Genomic DNA, 23078 nt, shown 5'->3' on the forward strand with positions numbered 1-23078 from the left:
CAGCTCTGGTCTGAAAAGCCAGGCTGGCAGGGACTACATTTGGCCCTTTAACCCCTGGTGATCTGCCCCACCCTCTTCTCTGTTCCTATAACGACTGCTATCTGTCCCACCTGTCCTCACCACTTAGGATCTGGAATATTCTCTCTGGTATTTTGTTTATTTTTAGAGACCCATTTCACATGCCCATTCCATCACCTGGCAGTAGCTAGCTACCGCAGGCATATGTTGAGAAAAGTTCAAAAGCCTGTCTGAGGTTCGTGGGAAAGAATGTCGTGATCAATGAGTGATGCCTCTGCGAGGCTCGTGAAGGGGGGGTGTGGCAGCAAGCGTGTTGTGTTCCTGCTTCCGACTGACCTTTGCCTTTTTAGCGCCAACTTGACTCCCAGCTCTGCGCGTTAAGAGTGTGCCTTACACGTGCTGAGCATCCCACGTTGAAAGATCTAGAAGCCTCTTAATACCTGTTGATCGATTGGCCGAAGGGGTGTCTGTAAATACTCTTGATCCCGTTTCCTGTCCCCTTGACATCTTTTCATTCTTTTTTCCCCCTTCAGGCGCCTGAACAAGAATAAACTCCAGGTCCTCCCGGAACTGCTTTTCCAGAGCAACCCGAAGCTCACCAGACTGTGAGTAGAATGGAGTTGTGTTCCCCACCTGGTGTCTTGCCCGGCTTTGCTGACGCCGAGGATGCGGTTGCCTTAGCGTGGGGAGCCTTGAGCCGTGTGGACCTTGGCAGTGAGTCCGCGCACGTGGGCGCTTGGAGCCAGGCTTCAGCGTGCTGGGTCCTCACACTCCCCTCCAGCCCACCTTTCTCGCGTCCGTCCTTCCCAGATCATCCGCTTAAGTGGCCGGTGAGGGCTGTGGACCTGTGGTAGTGCATCTCTCCTTTGCAAGGAGAAACTCTTCCTTTTAACTTGGGTCTAAATAAACCTCAGGGAAATGCCCTGAGGGTAGGCTTGGAGGTGAATTGATTCACACAAGACTGCCAGTGGTCTCGGAGGAGGGCAGTGGTTTGGGTTAAGCATTTCAACCTCACCTCCTTGCTGGCTAGAAGGATTCCTGCCCTTTGCCTGCTTCCAACAGCTGCCAGTCCGGGAACCCTGGGTCTGGAGATCTGTGATTTTGTGGGAAAAGAAAGAAACACTTTGAATTTTGCTTTATCTTCAGAATGGTCCAGGGTATGATGGGGGGTGGGGGGAGACTTGCAGATTCTCTGTGTGTTTATTCAGCATGAGAGTTTGGATACTGAAGAGCTGGAGATGCACGTCGCGATGGAGATTGTGATTCGTAGATTGGGGTTATTAGACAAGTGCTAATTACTGACAGTGAACAACTCCATGACTTCGAACCTGAAAGTCCTACCGGCAGTAACTAGTGTACGTTATGGGGTGAATTGGTCGCCCAAGGCTTGACTTTCCGGCTGGAGCAACAAGTGTCCGACTGCTTAGCAGTCAGGCAGTGAGATGTACGGCCTGGCTGGGAGGACTCTAACCTTACTGGGGAGGCTGCAAAGTGGTAGCCACCCTTCTTATTTCCAACGGCCGTGTTTAATGCCTCCGTATGCAGTCCGCCGATGCATGGAGATAAATTGGGAAATACGAAACGCATGTTTGCATGTGCACTTAAGAATGAGTTCTGAATTAGGAATCTGTATCTCTCTCTGTACACACACACAGAGACTATATACATAAATGTGCTTTCAAGGACACTTGGCTGCAACAAGAACGGACTGGGGTTGGCTGGGGTGTCAAGGGTACCGCGGCCTTGCTTGCCTTCTCTGGGGGACACCTGTACTTCGTCACGGTCTCCCCTCTTGCTGGCCCTCCCTTTCTCTTGCCCAGTCCACCTGGCTGACTGTGCTAAATGAGGGAAAGAGCATGCCTCCCTTTCCACTCTTCGGCTCTGAATCCACCTTGATGGACGTGAGGGTGCATGAGGTGCTGTTGCTGGCCCGAATGAGCAACAGCAACTGGGCAGATGGGGAAACCACTCTGGTTTTTAACTTCCTCTTCCCTTTACAGTTCTTTCCTTAAATGCTCACCTAATAGCCATCTCTCCACCCAGCACTACCTTGTGCTTTTCAACCTGCTTTTAACTAAATAACGCAGACTGTATGCTGTTCTTCTGGAATCTCAGCGTCACTTTCGAGGCAAGTAAAAGGTGCTTATGGGACTGGGGCTGCTGGGCAGCTTTGAGCGGGTAGGTCTGAGAGTTCCAGTTGCTGCAGGAGGTCGGGGGGCTGATTCTTGCTCCCCATGGCCATCAGGTGAGGCCCATTTCAGGCGGGGCTGGTCTTGATCCAGGCAGAGGAGGAGTTTCCGGCCGTGATAACAGGCCTCTGCCATGCTGGGGGCCAGGCCCAGGCAGGTAGCACAGGGGCATGGGAAAGTCCAGTGTCCTAAAGGCCACTTTCTAACTGAAAGAGGTCGGGAGAGCCACTTTCCCTTCTGTGCCTAAATGTCTTCATCAGTAAACGGGAGATGCCTCATCTTCCCTTCTACCCACCTCACCAAGGAGCTGTCCGTGTATCCGATGAGATTATGGTGGGCATGCATTTTCTAGGGTTTAAAGTGCTGTGTGAGTGCAATTACCAAGATAGCTATTGTTACTCCTACAATTCCCATCTTCACAACTTGTTTCTAATCTCCTTTCACTGGGAGACATGAAGAAACCAGGAGCTGCCGTGGGCCCTGAGATCTGTTACACGGAGCTTTTGTCCTCAGGCCAGAGAGCTGCAGCTGGGAAGGCAGGGAGGACGTTTGGCTCATTTTGGTTTCTGTCCCTCTCCAGGTCCCCAGCCAGGCCCAATGTGACACATAGGCACTCGGGAATGGGTGGATGAATAAATGAATGATACAGGCCTCAGGGTATGAACCGTGTTCTGAGGGAACTTTGAATCTTTTATCCACCATTCCTTCATTAACTCATTCGTTTGTTTGTTCATTTGTTCATTCAATAAGCTTTTCCCAGGTGCTTGTTCCAGCCTGGCCTCTGTGCTGGGTGTTAAACTGCAGATATGAAGTTTGCCCAGTTCTCTGTGTGCCCCGTCACGGCACATTCTGAACGGCCGCCAAAGAGCTGAGAGCTAAATACATATTTCTGTTCATGGAAGCAGCTCTGTTAACCCAGGTTTGGGCTATAATCAGCAATCCCTTTTTCTCCCTGGGCTTGATCTTTGATTTTTCTTAATGACCCTATTGTGTCTTTGTCTCATTTTGTCAGCCACTCCAGGGCCTTTTTGGAAGTAAGCAGGGTGCAAATTAGAAATCAATAAATGTGCAATCATGAGTGTGTATACATATGCCACTGGCTCTGTTTTAAAAGAGCACTGCATCTCAGTAGATGCAGTGAGCCGTTTTCCAGGGAATGCTAAATGGGGCTGCTGGGTGGCCGTCTCCTCCACAGTCGGCCATGTGGTTTAAACAGCAATTCTGACGCACCTTTTCTTATTAGATCTATAGACAAAGACTGCTTAATAGTCAATGATTATCTGAAAAATACCTTTTGGAAAGGCTATGGTCGTATACTAAGACATGTAGTGATGGGAAAGGGAAACAATATTTATTGAGAACCTATTATATATATATGATTATAATATTATCACTAACTAGTAAGTGGCAGAAATGTGACAAATTAGTTTAACTCAGAGGGGAAATATGTTAGTTAATGTGCATGGGAAGGCCAGTGGTAGTTATGGTTGGCTTTAGGAACAGCTGGATCCAGGAGCATGGCGGTGTCATCGGGACTTCGTCTCACTCCCCCCAGCCCTAGGAAGAGAGCACAGGATGGCAGGCAAAAGCAGAAGACTCTGAGGGCAGTAACCTAGCAACCAGGGTGGAGAGGGTGTCCTCGACAACAGTCCTGCAGGAAAGAACTGAGGGTCAGTTGCTTACCTTGGTCGCACGTCCAGCTCTGAGCAGATGCTGTTGCTGGTGAGGTGGTGTCCTCTGATTGACCAAGTTTGGGCCATGCGTCCATCACAGTTGTTTGCAGATGAGGGTGTGCGGGGCCTGGGAATGGGTTTCCCAAAAGGAAGAGTAATTCTGTTATCAGAGGACAGGGGAAGACATACTAGACTTGAACACGGCAGACATCTACAAGTTTATTGAGCATCTAGTCTGTTCAGTTCCCTGTGCTTTCATCGAGTGGTTTGGATCCTCACAATAACACTTCAAGGTAATAACAATAGCAAACACATTGGGTGTTGGGTGCTCTTCTGAGCACTTTACATAGAACTTGTTGGATACGCCTAATGATGCTATGCGGTAGGAACTATGAGTACTATTCTGTGGATGTGAAACTGAGGCTCAAAGAGGTCAAAGAACTTGCCCAGCATCATACAGTTACTCAGTGACAGAACCAGGAATCGAATGTGGGTGATCTGACTCCGAAGCCTGTGCTTTTGTTCTACTACAATTAACTCCCTGCCTCAATACTCCCATTTTACAGATGAAGAAACTAAGGCCCAGAGTTTAAATTACTTGTCCGTACCCATATTTCTAAGCAGCAGCACGGGGCACTCTGCCTCAATACTCAGATTTAGCCTTCACACCAATCCTGCAAAGAGAATCATTATTAAATCTACTTCTACCTCCGCTCGCCGCCACTAGAGAAAGCCCTTGCGCAGCAGCGAAGACCCAGCGCAGCCAAAAATAAATAAATAAAATAAGTAAATTTATTTTTTTAAAAAATCTACTTCTAAAGCTTAGAAGTGTTATCTGACTTACCCATAGCTGTATAACCAGAATACAACGGAATGGGGAAAGAAATGCATGTGTGTTGCTGCAAAGTACCTCTGTTTTCTACCATGCCACGCTGCTGTGCTAACTATTGTGGAGAGCTGAAGTCATGCTAAAAAGGATTGGTGATGGACCTGTCATACATCCAAGTGCTCTGTCAGGCCTTGGCTGGTTACCCCGCCCCACCCCCCCTTAGACGCAGCACCATCTGATTCATTGGTGCATGTGTATAGTAGTGATGTATCTACCCTCTTACTCTGTCCTTTAGCGCATAGAGCACGAGCCGTAGAATCCTAGAGCTCAGAAGTGCCCTGAGGCTTAGGTAATACCACTGTGGTCTGTAAAACACCCAGCAAGGTCTCGATCCTGCTTTGGGCCCTCAGTAAATATTAGCTCACGCCTGTCCTGATGTATATTATAAGATTTTCAAGGATCAGGCCTGGACTTCTGCTCTTTCCAGGTTTCCTATCACTCGTGACTGAGCACAGTAGATGGCAGTAAAGTGAAAAGGGTAAGGGGCTGCCAGTTACTTGCTGTGAGACCACGGGCAAATTACTTAACCTCTCTGGGTCTCAGGTTCTTCATCAGTAAAGTAGACAATAATAGAACCTACTTCTCCAGGTTGTTGTGAGGTAAATGGAAATAGCCCAGGGACAACCTTTAGCGTTGACTATAGCCCATAGTAAAGTGCTCAGTGAAAGATGGCTATGGTTAACTTTTGCTGGCTGACTGATAGGAATGGTGCATATGCTGGGGCTCTGGCATCTCTGGTGTAAACATTTCAGCACCTCTCAAAGAGTTCAGTCTCCCAAATAAATGAGGGTTGAGGGAGGACTGCACCGGGAGTGGGAAGACCCTGATCCTCATACTGGCTCTGCCACCCACAAGCTATGTGACCTTAGGCATGTTACTTCATCTCTCTGGGCCTCATCTAGAGAGGCTGAGATGAAGCGTGGTCTGTTACGTGGTCTGTAAGTTATTAATTTCTCCTTTTTGGCCTCTCCTTCAAGCTTTCTCTTTTACCCACACGTGGGGGAAGGAGGGAAGGATTTCTGGTGATTTGGAAGTTAAGTGGTTAATGTTGCCAGAAATTCCTTAGAAGAAGCAAAAGACAAGATGAAAACAGTAATTAAAAGCTGTCTGCCTTGCACCAGATTAGGGAGCTTTGAAGGGGATGAGAGGCACACAGTGGTTCACAACTGTTGTTTTTAAAAATTTGACTTTGCCGTGTGAGGATGAGCAGACCCCTGGGGTCCTTCTGCTCCACATCTCCTGGATTCATGTCCAAAGAGTCCGTTACATATTTGGTAGTGGTTTAAAGCCTGTTGCTGAAGAAGCAGTTGTGCTAGCAGCAGGACGGAGGCCCCCAATTATTCTTCACACAGTCCCTCGAGGTATTTGGCAGATTTAAAACATGCCACTGGGGTTAAACCGCTGTCGCTCACTTGGGTCAGTGGAGTTGCAAGAGACTTGGGAAGTTAATCCCCAGGCAGCTGAAAACAACATGAAATGTGACCAGCCAACTTAGCCCCAAGTCACTGGGGCTGCTGTCCTGGTGGGGCCGCTTCCCTCCCGAAGAGTTGTGAGACCTCAGTTTCCAAGGAACTTACTTGCGATGAGTGGGCCATCCCCAGAACTCTCATTTCTGCTACCTTGTACCTCTCCTTCGTATTTAGCATTTTCTGCCCTTATCACCAGCCATGTGCCTCCGTGCCCTGTGTCCCCAAACAAGCCAGAAGCTGCATTCAGCAAGGTGATCTAATGTTTCTTTGAAGTAACCCAATATTAGAGCAAAGAGCAGGGGCTTTGGAACTGTCCAGACCTGGGTTTGGATCCTACCCTCTGGTGACTGACGCTGGGCAAGTGACCTCCGCTTTCTCAGTCTCTGGTTGGTTAGCAGTTCAATAGGGATAATCATCATAGTTCCTGTCGTAGTTTGCTAGGGCTGTGATAAAGAAGTACCTCAGAGGCCACAACAGTGAGAGGCCCGCGTACCGCAAAAAAAAAAAAAGTACCTCAGACCGGATGGCTTAAACAACAGAAATTTGTTTCCTCACAGTCTGTGGCCCAGAAGTTTCAGACCAAGGTTCTGGCAGGTTTGATTTCCTGAGGGCTGTCTCCTTGTCTTGCAGATTGATGGTCTTCTTGCTGCCCCTTAACATGGTTGTCCCTCCGTTCACGCTCACCTCTAGTGTCCTGTCCTCTTCTCATAAGGACACCAGTCATGTTGGCTTAGGCCCCACCCTAATGGCCACATTTAACTTAGTCACCTCTTTAAAGACCCAATCTCCAAATACAGTTACATTCTGAAGGATGGGGGCAAGGGCTTCGTAATGTGTACGAATGAACACATTAGCATATGATAGTTCCCAAGTGTGCATTGCATATTTACCGTGGGTCAAGTGCTCTGCGAACTGCTTTTAGATAGATTCTCTTCCTCAATCTCAGGCTTGGGAGGTTAGATACTACATTAGCCCCATTTTACAGATAAACACACCGAGTCCTGGAGATTTAGACAGCTTGCCCAAGGTCATAGAGCCAGTCACTGACAGAGCTAAACTTTAAACCCAGGCTTGCCTGACTACAGAGCCCACATCCTTACCACAATTTCCATACTTATGAGAAGTCAGTAACTAAAGGGCCAGCACCCCCTCGTAGAAGCTCAGTTAGTGCTCTAGTTCCTTTATCTCTCTGAAGCCCTAAATGAGACCAGATCTGTTGAATGACTGGAACCCTGTACCTCTAGGTCGTACTTTCTGCTACTCGGAGCTCCTTTTGTAGCCACTTCAGTCTTCCAATTCTGCACTAACCTTTAACACATAACTACATGCAATATGTGTCTCCATAAAGCTCTGTGCTGATGTGAAACGATGCTCTAAAAGTGAAAAATCAGTGAAGAAAACAAAAACCACACTATTCAGTTTTCCAGCAGAGTCATCCGATGTGGTGAAATGATCATAGGACGATGGGAAAACCAATCCATCAGGACGATAGGGGCTTCAGAGACCGCCTGCCTGCTTGCCTACCTGGAGTTGGATCTCAGAGACCTGTCCCCGCCTCTGGTGTGGGCTGGCACAGCCTTCAGAGGCCAGGGGACGGATGGTGAGACCAGCCTCACTATCGCAGGCGTGGGGCCGCTTTTTCCAGGGGCATGGCTGCCTAAAGCTCATGGAAAAAGTCCCTGCAGACTGGAGCTCCATTTCCTTCTCCAACACTTCCCCAATCACCGAGCACTGTGGTTAGGCCAGCCTTCCGTTTGCTTTATGGCAGGCTTCGTCACCTGCATGCTTCGTCATGTGCTTGAAGACGGGTTTAGCTTTAATCTGTGTGTGGACAGATAATGGATTACAGTGGGTGCCCTGTCACTCTTGGGATTTCTGTTTTGTGTGAGTTGCACTCTCTGTAGTACCTGAAGCTGGAGCGAAGAAAGAAGGCAGGCAGGGAAGGTTTCTGTTCTTCTCTCCTCCACTGAGCCTTTATCCAGCTGAGCACAGAAGCCTGTTGCCTTATTCACAGAGTTGATTATAAGGCTAATACTTTGAATTGCCTTATGGACTCATACTATAGAATTTCAGAACTAGGAATAAAGGTTATCTGGGCCAGTGTTTTTCAACCTTTACTGTGCATCTGAACACCTGGGAATCTGGTTAAAATGTGGACTCTGGTTCTGCAGGTCTGGGGTGGGACCTAAGAGTCTGCATTTCTACAGGACCACACTTCGCAGAGCGAGGATCCAGACTACAGTGGTTCTCAGACTTAGCATATAGAGAAACTAATCCCTTGAGGTTCTAATGAAAATGCTGATTCCCAGACTATGTCCCGAAGGACTCTAGTTTCATTATATCTGGAACGGATGTAGGGATTTGACTCTGTAAGTAGGCACCCTAGGTGATTTGGGTGTATGTCACCCATGGGGCATATTGTGGGAAACACTGATCTAGTACAACCCCTGTTATTTTATAGATTTGGGATCAGAGGAGGAACCAAACATTTCATGAGCACCTACTGTGTGCTGCACACCTTATGCATTTGCCATCTTCTTTGGTCCTCCTTCAAGGTAGGTATGTTTATGCCCACTACACAGAAGATGAAACTGAGGGTTGAGGAGTTTTAACTAACTCACCAGGAATAAACCCAGGTCTTTCTGACCCCCAATTCTGTATATTTTTCTGCTTTATAATGTGCTGCTTGTGCTGAAATACATCTTGAAAAAGAAGGTTGGGCAGACGGGAGAATAAGAGAAAAATCATGGACCTCTATAGCTTTCAAGGTTCAGTATTTGTACTTTTATGCTCATGTGAGTGTATATGAACATATGCTCATATCTGAGATCTAGGATATTAAGACTTGAAACAATAAAAGAGAAAAATTTTTAGACTTAAATGCATGTTTGCAAGTGGACTTTTCTAAGTTCCCTACAATTTAGCAAAGGTAGAGTGAGGTTTTACATCTTCAAATTCTTCAGCCCTTCGGGCCAGCAGCAGAATTTTCTAAAGTGATCAGGCAATACTTGTACTTGAGAACATTCTGCCAGCTTGGAAAGTTTTTCTTTTTTATTTTTTTAAGAAAGAAAGAAAACCAAGCTGTGACTTTACAATGCTTTGGAATTACAGAATATGCTCGTAATTTTTACAATTCTGCACAGACTTCTTTGCCACATCTGGTTGATATTACTGGCAGGGATATATGGGGGAATAAACCATGGGCTGGAATGTGAAACATCCCACAAAATGAGTTTCTTATAGGTTGCTGTGTAAAACATTTTGAGTCTCCCTCTCTTTGGACGGGTGGCTTAAGTGATTTCATGGATTTAGTATTTTCTTTGGTTTGAAGGTAAGGGTTTTTGCTGGTCTACTTGGTGGGGATTCTAGGATGGTTTTCTGAGGATGTATGGAAAGGGTTAACGTTTGAGAGTCAGGCCATGGATCAGGGTGGAAAAAGCCACGCTTTGCAGGAAGTCAGACCAACGTTTGGCGAAAAACACTGGACACTAGTGATGATGGTGAAGCCCGGGTGCCAACTGAATTGCTACAGAAAAAGGAAAAATGTAGGGAGAAAGGGTTATCTGTGTAAGGGCTTCAGGAGACCTCCTGAATCTGAGCTCAGCTGGTTCATGAAACAGCTGACGGCAAGAAAAACTCAAGTTCTTGCAAAGCCAAAAGCCTTGGTACATCTGTGCATTCTCTGTCCTGGATATGAAAACCGTGAGTTGGGAAAATAGAAAAATAAAACAAACACCCAGGCTGTTACGTGGCATGTGGTCAATTCCCTACCGGGGGCATTCTTGCCCAATTCCCAGGTGGAGAACCGTGTGACCAGGGGCAATTCAAGCATCCGTTGAACACCTGCTGCGTGCGTGTGTCACTGCCGTATGCTGGTTATTGGGATGCTGAGTCCAGAACACAGACGTGTCTAATCTCAGCCCAGAGGGTGTGGGTGTGGGCTTCTCGCCACCTGGCTCCTTCTCACACTTCCTTGTCCGGGACCCACCTGCAGAGTTGGAACCTTTCTGCAGAAGAGCATGTGCTGCTCTCAGCAGCCTGTGGCATGCGGTGGAGTTGGCCAGCCTCGGCCAGGCTGTGCGGACATCACCAAGGGTGCTCGAAGAGAGACCGTGCTGTCCGTTGGCAACAAAGCCCTTTGCTGAAGGTGAGAACCGGAGACCAGCCTTCACCCACACCCTGGGGATCCTCATTCTCCTTATCTGGAGTTAGACACTGTCAGGGGAATTGAAAATGTCAGGGAAATGCCACACTGCATATAGAAAACTATCAGCCTTTTGAGGTGGGCAGACCCCAAACGCACATTCTTCAATTGCCTGAATGATGCTACTGTACCCGCATCTCATAATCTTGAAATATTTGTTCTTGAATCACATTCAGCATCAACAGAAACCTTTCTAAAGGGCCTAATCATCTCTCATTTTCAGCTAACATTTGGGAATCTCTCCAGGGGACAGAGCATTTTAATTTGATGTCCTAAATTCTAGCATAATTTCAAATCACACACGTACACAAAAGTCTGTAACTTTGGCTCTCTTCTGGCTGTCCTGTGGGCTCAGTATCGTGGATTTTGAGCATTAATTTCCATTTGTAAGGTTTGCAGTCCATTTACAAAGTCCTGGAGACTGAAGCTTGTAATGAACGTGTTGACACAGTATTAACAACAGCAAAACTATGATAACACAGCACTGTCCAAACCAAATAGAAATGGAGACGTTTAAGTAAATTTCACGCTCCTTGCCTGAATGTGGTGTGCTGGGCCTGAGCTTTTGATTCATGGTTTAGAAGGATATTTTAATGTTTTATTCATGATGTTCCTTTCTTCCCATCATTCCTCCTCTAATTCTCCTCACCCTGCTTATGGTGATGTAGCCTGCTTGGAAGTCTGGACTTGTCTTGATTGGTGCTGCCTGTTGTGTAGCCAAAACTCCTCCCCGTGGTTGGCTAAGTGGAGTATTCAGCTATGGAACTGATAGTTTGGCCTCTCATTGGCATGTCTAGGGCTCTGGACTCAAATTTCTCATCAGTGAGTCAGCTTTTGATTGAAATATACACAGAGTCATGCCAACTTTTCTCCCAGTGAAAAGCATCTTGACTTTGGGAGGTCAGAATGCTCTGTCTAGGGGAGAAAACTGCATTTCTAAGAGGGTGAAAGGGTAGCCGAGGACTGATCCCCCCCATGTCAATTTCATTGAATTTGGGATTTAGGAAACTCTAAGCCATAGATCAAGATGCTCAGAGAGACCTAACTTTAATGATTTTTAAAAAATGAAAATCAGCGGTAGCAATATAGAAAGAAAGCCTGAATCATCAATGTTATTACTATCACGGCCCCAATCATCTCCTTCCTGTGTCTCCACGTCTCTTCCTCTATTCCCCCTTTTATTTCAAAAGCACATGCACATGCACATAACATACCGCACACAAATACATAAAGCCTTCTCTCTATATGAGAATCCCAGACAGATAAATGAAGATCCCTTCCAGGCTGTGGAATGAAAGCACAGATATAATTTCACTTTAGTGCAAGATACTGACTTTTAAATTAGCTCAAATTATTGAGCAACACTGTGAGGAGATATCAGAGGTCAGAAAAGTGGCAGCGGTGGTGGAACAGGAGACACTTTGTCTCCTTGGCTCATATAATTGGTGTTTTTGGTGCACAGAGATGGTAGTGGCAGTTCTGTGTCAGTGACGGTAAATTATTAGTGTAAATGTTTTCTGGTCTCAAGAGAGAGCTCCTCTTTTCCCTGGAAGAGATGTGCATGGGTCAGGCTTCTACCCAAGACCTGAAGAGACTTTCATTCCATTTTACAACACAAAGCAGAGCTTGGTCGGCTACCAGCTCCCAAGGGCTCAGCCACTGAACAAAATTATCTTAGGAAATAATTGTTATGGTTTCCACTGCTAATGGCGCTCTCTGCAGATCCTCTTGCCCTGTGCAAGGCACTTCCTTTGCTTAAGTGAGAGTGAAGGATGGGAGATCATTAGGCCTAATGAGGCCGGAAAAGGAGTAGCAGGGAAAGACCAGTTGCCCAGGGAGTACCCTACTGCCAGTTTTTCCCCACGTGGAGAGTCACTGATAGGAGTGGTGAGGCGACTGCACGGAGTTTGTCACCGGGCATTATCAGTTGTCTACCACCTGCTGCCATCACCCTGGTACACGCCACCATCCTTTCTCCATGAGATGACTTCAAGGACCTCCCCACTAAATCTTCCTGCTTCTGCTCATGTCCGTTCATTATCCATCATCCATACAGCAGCCGCCATGATTGTTTTCAGACAAATCAGATCTCCTCATTCTCCCAGTTAAACCTCCCAGTGACTCCCCACGGTCCTAAGAATAAACCCAAGCGCCCACGTTATACAGTCTGGCCCCACCCTTCTTCCCAGTGCCATCCTAGGCCACGCTTCCCACATTCACCACGCCGCAGCCTCCTGGGCCTTCTTCCTGATGCTCCAACACTCCCGTCCCTTTCTCGACTCATGGCTTTGGCCTTGCTGTTCCTTCTGCCCGGTACACGCTGACCCCAGATGTTGGCATGGCCAGGTCCTTCCTGAAATTCAGGTCCTGCCTCAAACATCACTCCCTTAGAGAGCCTTTCCTGATCACCCTACCTACAGTAACATCCCTTCCTTTCTCAGTCGCTGTCTATAACGTGACCCAGCTTTATTTTCTTCATAGCACTTATCACTACCCGAAATTCTTTTGCTCATTTATTTGTTTACTCTCTGCTCACGCATCCCCCAGGAGATTTTAAGCTTCCTGAGAGCGGGGATTTTGTCTGTCTTGTTGACTCTATAATTGTCTACCACTGTATCTAGCACACAGTGGGTACTTGGTAAGTATTCTATAAAAGAGTAAATGAGAGAAGGAACTTGGTCTCTCCCCAGTCCGCTTTGTACTCTCAATATATGGTCAAAGGCAGCTTCTGCTTTAAACCAGCACTCTCTCCTCATTGCCCTGAAAAAGCCCCAGATGATATTTAATAGGATGTGTACGCATATAGGCACACACAGTCACACACACATGCACGCACACTCCACAAGCACACACACAAGGGTGAAGATAAAACTAACACATTGGACTTCTTCCCGCAGTTTCTAGCCTCTAGTTATTTCACTCTTTGCAAGACAAATTACTTGGGTTTAAAAAGTAGAAGGACCCTGCCCTGGGGTCCTGAGAGGGCCTTCGTGGGATGAGCCCATCCACACACAGGTGGGCCACGCAGCATGGAGGTGAGCTGACTTCAAGGGCTACCGGGGTGGGAGTTCAAACTTCCACCAAAGAGAGAGAAACAGCCCATGCTGGGGTCCTCCACTAGCAGATGTGAGCCAGTGTCCGAGACTGAGTTAGGGAGGCAATGTTATTTTTTGACACTTTTTTCAAAGACCCGGGAATAATATTCTGTGATACAATGAAATGAAAAGATAAACTGCGTTTGCTTCATCTCCAGGCCTCATTGATTGTTTTAATTCTAATGGGCATTGAAAGGAGTTGTCTAGCTATTGGAAGGCTCAGCTCAGTGAAGGCTTTCCAAAAAAGAGACCTGTGGGGACTCAAACAAAACCAAATCTTAGTCTGGAAAAAAAAAGAATAGATTACACTAATTTACTGGGCATTGACCTAAACCTCCAAATTATTTTTTTTTTCTTGATCTGAGATCTAAACCAGAGGTTGTTTGAAAGACATCTGGTGAATTAGTCCAAACCTGAAGTCAACCATGTCTTCTAAAATAATTGAACCAGAGCCACACTGGAACATCAAAATATTAACGTTTCCAAACGGACTGTCTCTGGGTCTCTGGCTGGCGTAGCTATAGCACCAACCTACTGTTTGTTCCTCTCCTCCCCCTCCCAGCCCTCTGCCCCTACCTGTCACTTCTCCTTTCTGCAAACCTGGCATCAATCAGCAATGTGTGATTGCTGCTGCTGCCCTGGGAATGCAGACCTTCGAGACTCGCTTTACTGCTGCTGTGATCAGGAGAGATGCTACTGTTCAGAGTGACTTGATCCACTCACCACCTTTAATTCCATGTCATGAGGAAAAGCGGAGGGGTCTTTTCATTAGATGAGTGGGAGAAAGGGAAGATAGGATGGAGAGAAAGGAAGAAACCCTAGAATAAGGAAGAGAGGGAGGGAGAAAAAAGAATAACAATCACCAAAAAGTAACCATGGAACAGAGATGGTAAAGATACAGCGAAGGAAAGAAAGAAAATAAGAATCTTTGGGGGAAAATGTATCTCAGGTTTATTTTCATCTTTTCCTGGTTCCTCCTAAGGCAGCTGGAAGAATTTCTGATCACCCATGTGCCTCTCCATTCTGTACCAAGCTCTGTGTCAACTCCCGTCTCTACAGCAACCCCTCAGGAGGCAAGAACATCGTCTTCATAGAATCCCAGAGCTGGACGGCACTTTCAGAATTTCTAGAACTATGCCTTTCTTTCACAGTTGGAGAAATAGAGGCACAGAGCTGCAGGGAACTCACAAACCCCAGCCCTAGGATTCCTCGTCTGGTGCTGGGGGCCCAGCCCAAAGCTACGTTCTTACCTTTGCCATGATTTCTCAGGAAGTGGCAAAGAAGAAAAACCATGGAAGAAGGATCACTGGCTTACAAGGGATTAAGGATTGGTGTTTCCAGGGGTCAGGCTGCCTGGGGTAGCAGTTTCTCTTTTAAGAAAAAGGATATTCTGGGCTTCCCTGGTGGCACAGTGGTTGAGAGTCCGCCTGGCGATGCAGGGGACACGGGTTCGTGCCCCGGTCCGGGAGGATCCCACATGCCGCGGAGCAGCTGGGCCCGTGAGCCATGGGCGCTGAGCCTGCGCGTCCGGAGCCTGTGCTCCGCAACGGGAGAGGCCACACAGTGAGAGGCCCGCGTACCGCAAAAAAAAAAAAAAAGAAAGAAAAAGAAAAAGGATATTCTTTTGAAAGAGGTGATATTGGTGATGGATTTGCTCATCCAAGTAAGGATGAGCAGTTCTTACCTGTGAAAGTGTTGCTGCGAGTTCCATGTGGTTATTGTCACGACATACTTGAGGAAGGGGATTGAAGGGACCAACCTCACCTGAGAGCCTTTCCTCGAAAAGAATCAACAAAACAGGCAACCGAAAGGAAGGCGTAGAGGCCGACCCCTACAGTTTCTATCCTGCTGTTGGAGGAATGGCGGTACCATCAAAGGGAAGCGAAGAGGAAGTCTTCTTGGAGTGTGGTGATGGGGACTGCTTCCCAGAGCTGGCAGCCCTCCCAGGGACAGCCAGCCTGGTGCATCTGAATTTCCACCTACTAGGAATTTCAGAAGTTAAAAGGCCAGAGTCAACTTGGTTTCAACTTCAGCAACATTTTTTTTTCCCGTTCCAGGTAATTAGTTACCTCTCTGAGGACACATCTTTATAAAGAGCCTGTTCATTTGAGAAAAAAGACCCCAGCCTGTTACTTATAACCCAGCAGCCACTGAGGAGCTGACCAGGTTTTCCTAGTGGGCAGGGGCACCGCACCCTGCTTACCTGTCATATATAACCATTTACCTGCAGCTAATTAGCCAGACTTCAGCACAGAGTCCCCAGTTGCTATGCTAATGATGGCAGCCCTCGCCTCCCAAGAAGCGCTGATTTCCCAGCTCCGCATGAGGGGCTTCAATAATCTCTCTTTCCAGTGACATAATTTGATTCCTTCGTAGGAGGCTGCTCTGGTCCTAGCTCACTTAGCACTTAATCTCTCGCTAGATACTCTCATTACTTAATCTTTTCAGGCCCCAGACCAGCCCGGGCCTCTTATTTATCTATCTGGGGTCCTGTTTACTTCCCTGTTGTAAATTACTTCTGGTTCCTGGCAGTCTGATCTCTGCAGTGATAGACTAATAGCTCGGAGCTACCGCATTTGCCTTGTGTGATGAGGCAAATAATATGCTTAACTTATGGGAGAGAAGTCCCCCCCTGTTTATTTCAAGGGGGGAAATATCACTCAGGGGAAAGGGCCAAATCATTTACCTAATGGCTGCTGGTGTAATTACGGACAGGATTATGTGAGACAAATTGCCATGCCCATAAATCTAAACCTCCAGTGTCTCAAAGGCAGAGAGGGAATTCGGGCAGCTGGCATGGGCTCTGACTCTCTGACAGGTGGGTTTCTGAGAGGGTGCTGGCAGAAGGAGGATGTCGGCATGCTGGTTTGCTTGGCGAGGAAGATGCTGTTCTCCAGCCCCAAACTCTAAACAGCTAAGGCCAGGGTGGGCAAACCACAGCCTGCAGGCCCATCCAGCCCACTGCCACCTGCTATTGTAAATAAAGTTTTATTGGAACATAGCCACAGCCACTCATTTTCATACTGTCTGTGGCCCTATGTGTGCTACAGTTCTAGGCCCTATGTGGGCCTAGTTCTTGGCAGAGACTGGCCCCCCAAAGCCAAAAATATTTATAGTGTGGCCTTTACAGAAAAAGTTTGCCAATCCTTGCTTTGCCAGAAGAACCTTCAGACAAATATTTTATATGGAGATGGAGAGATTAATTTGGATCACTCCCCTTAGCTTTCTTTTTTCAGACAATTCAATCCCATTTCAAGGAAATTGGATGGCAACTAGGATAGCCATCACTCGCTCTGCAGTGCTTCTGCCTCTATTCATGTGGTTTCTCTCAACAATTGTGTGGCTTAGGTAGGGATTATGAACCCATTTGACAGAAGAGAAAACTGAGACTCTGAAAAGTGAAGTGTTTTGCCCAAGGTCATTCAGTAAGGAATTTGCAGAACTGGGATTCAGACCTTGCCTGTCTAGCTCCAAATTCTGTCTTCTTTCAGCTAAGCCTCACTGCCTCTCAACAAAAAAGAAGGATGAAGGTACTGGCAGTGGGGGAGGATTTATCTCAGTCTTGCCTCTCTCTGCAGAAGGGCTGTTGAAAGGGAACATGTGAGCAGCCCAGTCACAAGACACACCAAAGCTCAAGGAGAAGTGAGGGGGTCTTGTTTTCTTCCATCCACACTCACTGTGGGGTGGCTGGTGGAGCAGAACCAAGAGTGCTTTATCATGAAACATAACAATTGTTTGTCAGGCAGCAAGGGAAAACCAAAGAGAAGAAGACCTGGGTGAGAAAAAGCTTATTTCATGGCCTGCGTTGCCTGTGCAATGCTGACTGCCAGAGAGAGAGCACGGTCCATATGTCCTCCTCATGGGGGAGGTGGACGCCACCAGCTCTGCTGCAGCCAGGGTAGAAGGAGAGCCTTGGCTCTTGTACCCTCTGGGAGAAGTTCTTTCGGCTTTGGGGCAGCCTGGAGCCAGACCCAGATGCCCTGAGCTTCTGCAGTGGGTGTGGGAAAAGTGATTTTGTCCACAGGCCTGCAGACATTACCAGTGTGCCTGGTGCAGCTGTAGAAATCTCAGGTTGAAAACAGGAGCAAAAGTACCTCTTGCAAAATAGTGTTTGGCCTCTGAACCTAAAACGGCAAGAGGGTATAGTGGAAATAATAGTAAATAACACAGCCATGTCACAGCAGCTACCATTTATTAAGTGTTTACAAAGCATCAGGCATTGTTCTAAACCCTATCATCTTCATGATCTCATTTAATCTTCATAATCATCTGGTGAGGTGGGTCTAACTAGTCCCTTTTATTGAAGAGGAAATGGAGCTCAGCGATGATAAATAATTTGCTCAAGCTAATGTGTCAGTGGTGGAGCTGAGACCCCAATCTGCCTGACCGTGTACTAGGGGTGGGAGGTCGGGGAACCACAGGCGTGGTCAAATGATCATAGACCAGCTCTACCAGGTGGGCACAGAATTTTTCTTTTCTGAGCCTCAGTGTCCAAAGTTTGAATGGATGTGACAGCCAGGGTTGTGAAGACAATCACGGGTGATGGTGTATTTTTAGCGTAAAGCTATCGTCTGACTCATAGCAAGAGCTCAGTGGGCCCCTCCCATTTTCTCCTCTCTTTCCATGGCAATAAGACACAAACCCAAGCTTTTCTATCACTACCATCATTGTCTATGATGTCCTGCTGGGCTCTGCAGGGAGTGGGATACACAGACCCAACCTCTCCCTTTGAGGCATTTTCTGTCTAAGATGGGTATATATTATATTTATCCATGCATCAGTGGATGTACAGTAATGGACCATGCGGCCGGGGAGAGAGGACATCCCACCAAATGGGAATGGAGCAAAAGGCATTTGCATCACATGCATGCCAAGGGAAGTTGCATTTTAGAGGAAAACTTTTTTGCAATTCATTCATCTTTGCTGAGCTTCTACTCTGGAGGATAGAAAGCAGAGAGAGATTTGGAAATATGCAGGTGGAACAGGTGAGGGCCAGCTGTCACTTCTCTTTTGATCAAGCTGTAAAAGTTCTTGGTTCAGTCTCCTCCTCTCCTGGAGTTGGCATGGACTGTGATGTACTGATGAGTTGGCCTTCTGTAGAAGAATTTGAAACACAGAAAATTAATGTTGTTTGGTGTTGTACTATGTTCTGGGCAAGTTCTTTCTCCAGCATCTTTATTTTTTTCCTCCCAACCCTGTGAGGTGGGTATTAGTCATCTCCATTTGCATTGAGGGAAAGGGTTTAAAGAACTTATGGTCTCAGAGTTAAGAGGAGATGGAATCAAGATCAGAACCCACTTCTTTCCAATTCTGGAGCTCATTATACACTACACATCAAATGATCTGTCGTCATACTGTGAGGAGGAGATACTCTCTTCCCTTCTTCCTAATGACATCCCAACTGTCTCCAAAGACTTCTAGAAATGATTCCAGGGACTGTGTGTGGCTTCTTGGGGTCTGACCCTTCCACCCTAGAGGAACCTGGCTTTTTAGGGCTCTCAAGATTACCACTGACAGAAATCTGAAGCAAAGTAGAATAAGGAAAAACAAACAAGTGTCAATGATGAGAACACAAAGCCACGATGTAGGGCTGGTGTTAAAGGTCACCAGGACCCTGACCCGAAGCCCACTGGGTGTCTGCCACTCTCCAAATGTCATCTCGCATCTCTCTGCCTGGTAGCTTCGTCCCTCATGTCCCCTTGTGATGCCCTGGCAGACTGGCACCATATCCTTACAGCTTTGTGACCAGAGAGCAAAGAGTCTTCCCTGGTGTTCATCCCAAAGATTCTCAGGGCAGGACTCCCATTAGGCCTAGCTAGAGACGTGTGCCCTTCCCTGGACCAATCATCGTGGCCAGAGGCCAGGGCCTATGATTTGCTCAGTCTGGGCCACATACTGGAAAAGAGCTGGGTGGGTTCTAGGCATCCAGAGACTAGAGCCAAGATGCCTCAGCCAGGAGGAGCTCTGATTATGAGGCAGGCCGAAGATCGCAGCCAGCCTTCTGTCCAGAATGGTAGGCTGCTTCAAGACAACAGTCATGCCTAGAATGCCTTGCAGTTTCATTCCCGGGTCCTCCCTAACATAGGGAAAACGCCTCTGCAGCTATTCCCAGAAAGATCCAAGGGAGCTAAAAAAAAAAAAAAAAAAAAAAAGATTGAGGAGACATCAAGGCTCCTGTAGGATGAGTGAGCATGTGAATTCATAGGCTGAGAAAATAATGTGGAAAAGGGATGCAAAGTCAGGACAGCCATGCCTTTGTTTCCAGATCTAAGAGGCAGCATCCTTGAAGCTTGGCAGGACTTTAGGAGAACAAAGGAGACTTTATGGAATTCTGGATTTCACCTCTGCCTCCCTCTCTGGCTCTTACTCCTGCCATGTCTTTGTTCACTCCTTTCAATCCTGCTGTAGCTAGCCTTTAGCAGTTCAGAAATTCACCATGATTTGTTTTCTCTGCATCTTTATGCCTTCTTATTCATACCTGGAAGGCATTTCTCACATCCTATTGTCTAACTAAATTTCACTTTTTAAAACTCAGCTCTCATCTCTCCTCCTCCAGGGAGCCCTCCCTGATGATGCTAGTCTTATTTATTAGAAAGACTGCCTCTGGGTCCTGCCACTTGAGCATCAACCATGCCAACTCCGAGGCTGATATTTTGTCTGCCTTTCCCACCAGACTCTGAGCTACTTGTGAGTGGGGAATTATATTTCTATTTTTTTATTAGCAGGGTTTAGTGCAGTGCTAAACTATTTTGTTAACGGAAAAACTGAATAAATGGTGTCGTAACTCAGGCTGCTGTAACAAAATCCAATAGATCAGTGGCTTAAATGATAGACATTTATTCCTCACAGTTCTGGAAGCTAGGAAGCATGAGATCAAGGTGTCAGCATGGTTGGGTTCTGGTGAGAACTCTTCCTGGCTTGCAGAAGGCCATCTTCATGAGGTGTCCTTACATGGGAAGAGAGATCGAGAGAGAAATCGAGGGAGAACAGGAGAGAGGGAGAGATGGAGAGAGAGAGAGAGAGTGCTTTCTGTTCTCTTCTTAGGAGGGCACTAATCGCACTAATCCCAACTCGGGGACCACCCGCCATGACCTCATCTAAACCTAATTACCTCCCAAAGGCCCCACCTCCAACCAGATACCATTACATTGGAGATTAGGACTTCAACATATGAATTTTGAGGGGGACACAGACATTAAGTCCATAACAAATGGGAAGTAGGGCCAGAGAGCAGCTGTTGATTTTATGGAACTCATACCTCAGAGGTATTTGAGGTAGAGGATCTGAACATCAGCTTCACATCTAGACGTACATTTCCCAAATGTGTGCCATCTTAATATATGTTCAGAAAAAAGTATCCTCATCATATATGTCTGGGAAACATGGTGCTAAAGGAAATATGGAAAGATTTTTGATTGTAGGACCGCTCAGAACCTTTACAATGTTAATATGCATTGGAAATTTCCAAGAGGTGAAAATTAGTACACAGGTAGCTCCCAAAATGTTTTTTGACTGTGGGATCTGTGTTCATGGCACGGTTGGTGGGACTTGGGTTTTATAGGACTGGTGTTGAGAAAATGTGAGGTTAGAACTTTGTAAAAATTAGGTTAATTCATAGGTGAAAGGGCCATAAAAGGACTCTGAAAGAACTATCTGAGAGTAATTCAGTGTTTCCCCTGGGAACCTTTTAATCAAAATGGATCAAAGATGGGTCAGTCCAGGTTCGTGATTCTGAAGCCCCATTTGATTGTAATCTCAACTTGGCCCTCGAGAGCCTTCTTATTATTGGTCCTGATACAGTGGCAGGGTCCCTCTCTGGGCACTTCCTCCCGCTGAGGTCAGGAAGCATTTCAGAGGCTTTCCGAACATCCCACCTCTTTCTCAAAGCTTTCCCTGATCTGCTAAAGGAAAGGTGGCATTTTCCCTCCATGCCTACCCTGTCTGCACTCGCTGGTCCTCTCCCCCTCTCTCCTCACCCACCACCCTCAACGCTTCTCCTTTGACTCTATCTGGGGGTGATTCCTTTGGCCCCAAGAGCAGAGAATAGCTGCGGGCCACTTAGGCATTCTGGGTGGGTTGTTGGGATCCAGATCCCTGCCTGAACCCGACATCCCCACCCAACCCCGCCCCTTTCCCTCCAGGGGTGGGTGGATTCTTCCCAGCTGAGTCTGATGAGATGGTTGCCTACAGATATTCAGCAGCTTCTCCAGAGCAATGAATATTCATGCCTTCGCTTGGTGGGCTGCATTCCAGCCTGGGGACAGGGACCTTTCTCCATTCTGCCTCTCTGTTCCTCGGGACTGTGGTCCTACCCTTGTACCTCCTGTGAGGACCCCATCACAGGAGGGGGTACAGGATCAGGACCCCATCATCATCTGAGGACCCTCTTAGAAAATCTCTTTTCTGAGGCTTCAGATCAAGGGAGTGCTACACCAGCCTCAGGGCTGCTGCCACCCCTGGCATCTTGGTGTTGGGCACACTCATGCTTTCCCCTGTCCTTACACCCACAGGCTTGTCTGACCCCTTCCTACCTCCCTGCTTTTGCTCACGCCCATTTCCCCTGCCTGGGATGCCCTGCCTTCTCTTCCAAGGCTTTTCCAAATCTAGAGACAGTGGCTTAAGAGTGAGTTCTAAGTTAGAAGATGATTGCGAACGTTAAAAGAAGCAATCTTCTATAAAGCATTTAGCACGCGGCCTGATGTCCGGTAAACGTCAGTTGCTTGTATCTAGTCCTCAAGCCTCAAATCCTCCCCATTCAGTGAAGACTTTGTGGCAGCCTCACCCCACATCAGTCCCCCCAGTTCCTCAGCACGAGCATCAGAACCACATGGAGGAGACGTTTAGTGATATTTTTGGCATTGTGCTGTGGACTGCTCTTCATCTCTGGTGTTATTAAACAGGACACTTTCTCTGTTTCTGCCTCTTTCTCTCAACCGCATGGTTGGTGATCATGTTGTCTGCTAGGGTATGTGGCACAGAGTAGCTGGTTGATTTACTCGTTTGTTTGATCGAGCCACCTGATTGGCTAAAAAGAAAAAAACTCAAGGATTTGGAAAAATCACCCTCATTCTTCCCTTGCAACCACTCTTTCATTTAAAGGGACAGCAAAATGGCGCTCCCACAGGTAGAATCCTGCCCACAGATGTATTGTGTTTGGCCTGCATAATTTGAAAAAAAAATGAGTTGCCTATATTTAAAAATTGGGAGATTTCATATTAAGTATCCAGATGACTTATTCCTGCCCCCAGACTGGGAGCTCTGGCAGCTGCACTGGGCCCCGATTCCCATATAGTAAGTCTTCAGAGCTGAGTTTGGGTACCCTTTTCAAGGAGCACGCTTTCTCCAATGTGTGAAAATTCCCATCATTCTCACTGCCCCATGTTGGCCCTGCTCATTTATTTTCATAACCTTTGCAGTCTTATATTTGGGGACCAGACCTTCTTCATTGCCCAGCAGCAGTCACAGAAGAGATGACTGAGGCCTACAAGGCCAGGGCCACCGATTGGTCAGTGATGGTGGAGACCATCGAGGGGGGCTGGCC

At 47.1% G+C, this 23078-nt stretch overlaps 1 protein-coding gene across 1 annotated transcript in view; it reads left to right on the forward strand.

Moving 5' to 3' along the window:
- SLIT3 (slit guidance ligand 3) overlaps nt 1–23078 on the forward strand; it is a 609828-nt gene that overhangs the window by 102082 nt on the left and 484668 nt on the right. The window contains exon 4 of the mRNA XM_060008410.1: nt 552–623. Within this exon, the coding sequence (XP_059864393.1) occupies nt 552–623 (72 nt within the window). The remainder of the gene's footprint in view (nt 1–551; nt 624–23078) is intronic.

This window comes from Delphinus delphis, chromosome 3, assembly GCF_949987515.2.
Source record: "Delphinus delphis chromosome 3, mDelDel1.2, whole genome shotgun sequence".
Taxonomy (NCBI): Eukaryota; Metazoa; Chordata; class Mammalia; order Artiodactyla; family Delphinidae; genus Delphinus; species Delphinus delphis.